Source organism: Lathamus discolor, unplaced genomic scaffold (genome assembly GCF_037157495.1).
Source record: "Lathamus discolor isolate bLatDis1 unplaced genomic scaffold, bLatDis1.hap1 Scaffold_135, whole genome shotgun sequence".
Lineage (NCBI taxonomy): Eukaryota > Metazoa > Chordata > Aves > Psittaciformes > Psittacidae > Lathamus > Lathamus discolor.
In genome coordinates, this window is record NW_027069164.1 from 120,408 (window position 1) to 128,212 (window position 7,805).

At 56.1% G+C, this 7,805-nt stretch overlaps 1 protein-coding gene across 1 annotated transcript in view; it reads right to left on the minus strand.

The window, feature by feature from the left end:
* The window catches only part of SUPT16H (SPT16 homolog, facilitates chromatin remodeling subunit), a 48,494-nt gene extending 44,677 nt beyond the window's left edge, over positions 1-3,817 (minus strand). Inside the window, 3 exon segments of the mRNA XM_065664307.1 lie at positions 778-929; positions 3,639-3,685; positions 3,688-3,817. Of these exon segments, the coding sequence (XP_065520379.1) occupies positions 778-929; positions 3,639-3,685; positions 3,688-3,721 (233 nt within the window). The 5' untranslated portion in view covers positions 3,722-3,817.
* Between the last annotated feature and the right edge of the window lie 3,988 nt (positions 3,818-7,805).

Genomic DNA, 7,805 nt, shown 5'->3' on the forward strand with positions numbered 1-7,805 from the left:
GCCCCACAGAATCTATGGGTCTGCCCTATGGAATGTGTGGGTCTGCCCCTGGAATCTATGGGTCTGCCCTATGGAATCTGTGTATCTGCCCCACAGTATCTATGGGTCTGCCCCACGGAATCTGTGTATCTGCCCCATGGAATCTGCGTATTTGCCCCATAGGATCTCTGGGTCTGCCCCACAGAATCTCTGGGTCTGCCCCACAGGATCAATGGGTCTGCCCTATGAATCTGTGTATCTGCCACCACAGAATCTATGGGTCTGCCCCATGGAATCTGCGTATTTGCCCCATAGGATCTATGGGTCTGCCCCACGGAATGTGTGGGTCTGCCCCATGGAATGTGTGGGTCTGCCCCCTGGAATCTATGGGTCTGCCCCACGGAATGTGTGGGTCTGCCCCACGGAATCTATGGGTCTGCCCCACTGAATCTATGGGTCTGCCCCACGGAATCTATGGGTCTGCCCCACTGAATCTATGGGTCTGCCCCATGGAATCTGTATATTTGCCCCATAGGATCTATGGGTCTGCCCCACAGGATCTATGGGTCTTCCCCATGGAATCTGCGTATTTGCCCCATAGGATCTATGGGTCTGCCCCACGGAATCTATGGGTCTGCCCCACGGAATCTATGGGTCTGCCCCACAGGATCTATGGGTCTGCCACCACGGAATCTATGGGTCTTCCCCATGGAATCTATGGGTCTGCCCTATGGGAATCTGCGTATCTGCCCCACAGGATCTATGGGTCTGCCCCACGGAATGTGTGGGTCGCCCCACCTGACGACGCTGAACTTGAGGCTGTAGTGGCCGCCGCTCTGGATGATGGGGGGGTAGCAGAGCTCCACGGCGCCGGGGTCGGCGCCCCCCAGGAAGCGTTTGTCCTCCAGCGCCTTCTCCACGGCCTCGGCCAGCTTGCAGTGACGGACCTTCTGCGGGGGCGGGACGGGGTTGGGGGGAAAAACGGGGGTTTTGGGAAAAATGGGGGGAAAACGGGGGTTTTGGGGGGAAAAAACGGGGGTTTTGGGAAAATAATGTGAAAAAAGGGGGGTTTGGGGGGAAAAACGGGGGTTTTGGGAAAAATGGGGGGAAAACGGGGGTTTTGGGGGGGGAAACGGGGGTTTTGGGAAAAATGGGCGAAAAACGGGGGGTTTCGGGGCGAAAAACGGGGGTTTTGGGGCGGAAAACGGGGGGTTTGGGAAAAATGGGGGGAAAACGGGGGTTTTGGGGGGAAAAACGGGGGTTTTGGAAAATAATGTGAAAAAAGGGGGGTTTGGGGGGAAAAACGGGGGTTTTGGGAAAAATGGGGGGAAAACGGGGGTTTTGGGGGGGAAACGGGGGTTTTGGGAAAAATGGGCGAAAAAACGGGGGTTTCGGGGCGAAAAACGGGGGTTTTGGGGCGGAAAACGGGGGGTTTGGGAAAAATGGGGGGAAAACGGGGGTTTTGGGGGGAAAAACGGGGGTTTTGGGGAAAATGGGGGGAAAAACGGGGGTTTTGGGAAAATAATGTGAAAAAAGGGGGTTTTGGGGGAAAAACGGGGGTTTTGGGAAAAATGGGGGAAAAAGGGTGGTTTTGGGGGAAAAACGGGGGTTTTGGGGAAAATGGGGCAAAAAACGGGGGTTTTGGGGAAAATGGGGGAAAAACGGGGGGTTTGGGAAAATGGAGCGAAAAACGGGGGTTTTGGGGGGAAAAAATGGGGGTTTTGGGAAAAATAACGTGGGAAACGGGGGGTTTTGGGAAAAATTTTGGGGTCCTAAGGTGGATTTTGGGGCGAAAAACACCCATTTTGGCGCCGTGGGGGGGATTTTTGGGGTAAAAAACGCCCATTTTGGGATCATGGGATGGATTTTGGGGTGAAAAACGCTTATTTTGGGGTACTAAGGTGGATTTTGGGGCGAAAAACGCCCATTTTGGGGTCCTAAGGTGGATTTTGGGGCGAAAAACGCCCATTTTGGGGTCCTAAGGTGGATTTTGGGGCGAAAAACACCCATTTTGGGGTCCTAAGGTGGATTTTGGGGCGAAAAACGCCCATTTTGGGGTCCTAAGGTGGATTTTGGGGCGAAAAACACCCATTTTGGGGTCCTAAGGTGGATTTTGGGGCGAAAAGCGCCGTTTTTGGCGTCGTGGGGCGGATTTTTGAGGTGAAAAACACTCATTTTGGGATCATGGGATGGATTTTGGGGTGAAAACCGCTCATTTTGGGGTCCTAAGGTGGATTTTGGGGTGAAAAACGCTTACTTTGGGGTACTAAGGTGGATTTTGGGGTGAAAAACACTCATTTTGGGGTCATGGGATGGATTTTGGGGGTGAAAAGTGCCGTTTCTGGCGTCGTGGGGCGGATTTTTGGGGTGAAAAACACTCATTTTGGGAACATGGGATGGATTTTGGGGTGAAAAACGCCCATTTTGGGGTACTAAGGGGGATTTTGGGGTGAAAAACACCCATTTTGGTGTCGTGGGATGGATTTTGGGTGAAAAACGCCCATTTTGGGGTACTAAGGGGGATTTTGGGGCGAAAAACACCCATTTTGGTGTCGTGGGATGGATTTTGGGGCGAAAAACGCCCATTTTGGGGTCCTAAGGTGGATTTTGGGGTGAAAAACGCCCATTTTGGGGCCCTAAGGTGGATTTTGGGGCGAAAAGCGCCGTTTTTGGCGTCGTGGGGCGGATTTTTGGGGTGAAAAACGCTCATTTTGGGATCATGGGATGGATTTTGGGGTGAAAACCGCTCATTTTGGGGTCCTAAGGTGGATTTTGGGGTGAAAAACACTCATTTTGGGGTCATGGGATGGATTTTGGGGTGAAAAGCGCCGTTTCTGGCGTCGTGGGGCGGATTTTTGGGGTGAAAAACACTCATTTTGGATCATGGGATGGATTTTGGGGTGAAAAACGCCATTTTGGGAGGGGTGAAAAACACCCATTTTGGTGTCATGGGGCGGATTTTGGGGTGAAAAACACCCATTTTGGTGTCGTGGGATGGATTTTGGGGTGAAAACCGCCCATTTTGGGGTCCTAAGGTGGATTTTGGGGTAAAAAAATGCTCATTTTGGGGTCATGGGATGGTTTTTGGTGTGAAAACCGCCCTTTTTGGGGTTGTGGGATGGATTTGGTGTGAAAACCGCTCATTTTGGGGTCCTAAGGTGGATTTTGGGTGAAAAACGCTCATTTTGGGGTCATGGGATGGATTTTGGGGCGAAAAAACGCCCATTTTGGGGCCCTAAGGGGGATTTTGAGGCGAAAAACCGCCCATTTTGGGGTCCTAAGGTGGATTTTGGGGCGAAAACCGCCCTTTTGGGGTCCTAAGGTGGATTTTGGGGCGAAAAGCGCCGTTTTTGGCGCCGTGGGGGGGATTTTTGGGGCGAAAAGCGCCGTTTTTGGCGCCGTGGGGGGGATTTTTGGGGCGAAAAGCGCCGTTTTTGGCGCCGTGGGGGGGATTTTTGGGGCGAAAAGCGCCGTTTTTGGCGCCGTGGGGGGGATTTTTGGGGCGAAAAGCGCCGTTTTGGCGCCGTGGGGTGGATTTTTGGGGCGAAAAGCGCCGTTTTTGGCGCCGTGGGGGGGATTTTTGGGGCGAAAAGCGCCGTTTCTGGCGCCGGGGGGGGGGGGATTTTTGGGGCGAAAAGCGGCGTTTTCGGGGTGCCGACCTCATCGGCGTCCACGATCTCCATGACCCTCTCCTTGAAGAACTTGTGAAGAGCTCGGAGGTGATGGCGGCCGCGCGGCGCATGAGCTGCAGCTCCCCTCCTCCTTGGCCGCCATGGTATAGGCCACGGCGGCGCTGATGTCCACCTGCGGCCACACGGAAGGGACCACGGTTACCATGGAGACCGCAGCATCGTCGCCATGGAGACCCCAGGGATGCCATAGAGACCCCATGGTCGCCATGGAGACCCCAGCGATGCTATGGTTGCCATGGAGACCGCAGCATCGTCGCCATGGAGACCCCAGTGATGCTATGGTCGCCATGGAGACCGCAGCATCGTCGCCATGGAGACCCCAGTGATGCTATGGTTGCCATGGAAACCACAGCATCATCGCCATGGAGACCCCAGCATCATCCCCATGGAGACCCAGTGATGCCATGGAGACCCCAGCATCGTCTCCATGGAGACCCCATTGATACCATAGAGACCCCATTGTCGCCATGGAGACCCCAGCATCATCACCATGGAGACCCCATTGTTGCCATGGAGACCCCATTGATACCATAGAGACCCCATTGTCACCATGGAGACCCCATTGATACCACAGACACCCCATTGTCACCGTAGAGACCCCATTGATACCATAGAGACCCCATTGTCACCATAGAGACCCCATTGTTGCCATGGAGACCCCATGGATGCTACGCTGGAGCCATGAGCTGCAGCTCCCCCTCCTCCTTGGCCGCCATGGTATAGGCCACGGCGGCACTGATGTCCACCTGCGGCCACACGGAAGGGACCACGGTTACCATAGAGACCGCAGCATCGTCGCCATGGAGACCCCAGGGATGCCATAGAGACCCCATGGTCGCCATGGAGACCCCAGTGATGCTATGGTTGCCATGGAGACCGCAGCATCATCCCCATGGAGACCCCAGTGATGCTATGGTCGCCATGGAGACCGCAGCATCGTCGCCATGGAGACCCCAGGGATGCCATAGAGACCCCATTGTCGCCATGGGGACCCCAGCGATGCTATGGTCGCCATGGAGACCGCAGCATCATCCCCATGGAGACCCAGTGATGCTATGGTTGCCATGGAGACCGCAGCATCGTCGCCATGGAGACCCCCAGTGACGCTATGGTTGCCATGGAGACCGCAGCATCGTCACCATGGAGACCCCATTGATAACATAGAGACCCCATTGATACCATAGAGACCCCACTGTCGCCATGGAGACCCCATCATCGTCTCCATGGAGACCCCATTGATACCATAGAGACCCCATTGTCGCCATGGAGACCCCATCATCGTCACCATGGAGACCCCATCATCGTCACCATGGAGCGCCCCATTGATACCATAGAGACCCCATTGTCGCCATGGAGACCCATTGATACCATAGAGACCCCATTGATACCATAGAGACCCCATTGTCACCATGGAGACCCCATTGATACCATAGGGACCCCACTGTTGCCATGGAGACCCCACTGTTGCCATGGAGACCCCATGGATGCTACGCTGGAGCCATGAGCTGCAGCTCCCCCTCCTCCTTGGCCGCCATGGTATAGGCCACGGGGAGCTGTGGCACCTGCGGCCACACGGCAGGGGACCACGGTTACCATGGAGACCGCAGCATCGTCGCCATGGAAAACCCAGTGATGCCATAGAGACCCATTGTTGCCATGGGGACCCCAGTGATGCTATGGTTGCCATGGAGACCGCAGCATCGTCGCCATGGAGACCCCAGTGATGCTATGGTTGCCATGGATGGAGGAGACGCAGCATCGTCGCCATGGAGACCCAGTGATGCTATGGTTGCCATTGGGAGACTGCAGCATCGTCGCCATGGAGACCCAGTGATGCTATGGTTGCCATGGAGACCGCAGCATCGTCGCCATGGAGACCCCAGTGATGCTAAGGTTGCCATGGAGACCGCAGCATCATCGCCATGGAGACCCAGTGATGCCATGGAGACCCCAGCATCGTCTCCATGGAGACCCCATTGATACCATAGAGACCCCATTGTCGCCATGGAGACCCCAGCATCATCACCATGGAGACCCCATTGTTGCCATGGAGACCCCATTGATACCATAGCAGACCCCACTGTCACCATAGAGACCCCATTGATACCATAGAGACCCCATTGTCGCCATAGAGACCCCACTGATACCATAGGGACCCCACTATTGCCATGGAGACCCCATTGTTGCCATGGAGACCCCATGGATGCTATGCTGGAGCCATGAGCTGCAGCTCCCCCTCCTCCTTGGCCGCCATGGTATAGGCCACGGCGGCGCTGATGTCCACCTGCGGCCACACGGAAGGGACCACGGTTACCATGGAGACCGCAGCATCGTCGCCATGGAGACCCCAGGGATGCCATAGAGACCCCATGGTCGCCATGGGGACCCCAGTGATGCTATGGTCGCCATGGAGACCGCAGCATCGTCGCCATGGAGACCCCAGTGATGCTATGGTTGCCATGGAGACCGCAGCATCGTCGCCATGGAGACCCCAGTGATGCTATGGTTGCCATGGAGACTGCAGCATCGTCACCATGGAGACCCCATTGATAACATAGAGACCCCATTGATACCATAAAGACCCCACTGTCGCCATGGAGACCCATCATCGTCTCCATGGAGACCCCATTGATACCATAGAGACCCCATTGTCGCCATGGAGACCCCATCATCGTCACCATGGAGACCCCAGTGATACCATGGGAGACCCCATTGATACCATAGAGACCCCATTGTCGCCATAGAGACCCCACTGATACCATAGAGACCCCACTGTCACCATAGAGACCCCATTGTTGCCATGGAGACCCATGGATGCTATGCTGGAGCCATGAGCTGCAGCTCCCCCTCCTCCTTGGCCGCCATGGTATAGGCCACGGCGGCGCTGATGTCCACCTGCGGCCACACGGAAGGGACCACGGTTACCATGGAGACCGCAGCATCGTCGCCATGGAGACCCCAGGGATGCCATGGAGACCCCATTGTCGCCATGGGGACCCCAGTGATGCTATGGTTGCCATGGAGACCGCAGCATTGTCGCCATGGAGACCCCAGTGATGCTATGGTTGCCATGGAGACCGCAGCATCGTCGCCATGGAGACCCCAGTGATGCTTTGGTCGCCATGGAGACCGCAGCATCGTCGCCATGGAGACCCCAGTGATGCTTTGGTCGCCATGGAGACCAGAGCATCATCACCATGGAGACCCCACTGATGCCATGGAGACCCCAGCATCGTCTCCATGGAGACCCCATTGATACCATAGAGACTCCATTGTCTCCATGGCCACCCCATTGATGCTATGATGGTCCCTCCATCACCATGGTGACCCCGCCGTTGCCATGGCAACCCCATTGATGCTATTACAGTAGTACCATCACCATGGCCACCCCACCATCACCATGGCCACCCCCATCGATGCTATGGTGATCCCCCATCACCATGGTGACCCCACCACCACCATGGCCACCCCACCATCACCATGGCCACCCCATTGATGCTATTATGATCCCTCCATCACCACGGCGACCCCGCCGTTGCCATGGCAACCCCATCAATGCTATTATGGTCCCCCCATCACCATGGCCACCCCACCATCACCATGGCCACCCACCATCACCATGGCCACCCCATCGATGCTATTATGGTCCCCCCATCACCATGGCCACCCCACCATCACCATGGCCACCCCACCATCACCATGGCCACCCCATCGATGCTATTATGGTCCCCCCCATCACCATGGCGACCCCACCATCGCCATGGCAACCCCATTGATGCTATTACAGTAGTACCATCACCATGGCCACCCCATTGATGCTATAGTGGTCCCCCCATCACCATGGCCACCCCATTGATCCTATTATGGGCCCTCCATCACCATGGCGACCCCCTTGTTGCCATGGCCACCCCATTGATGCTATTGTGGTCCCTCCATCACCATGGCCACCCCATTGATGCTATGATGGTCCCCCCATCACCATGGCCACCCCATGATGCTATGGTGGTCCCCCCATCACCATGGCGACCCCACCGTTGCCATGGCCACCCCACCATCACCATGGCGACCCCCTTGTTGCCATGGCAACCCCATCGATGCTATTGTGGTCCCCCCATCACCATGGCGACCCCACCA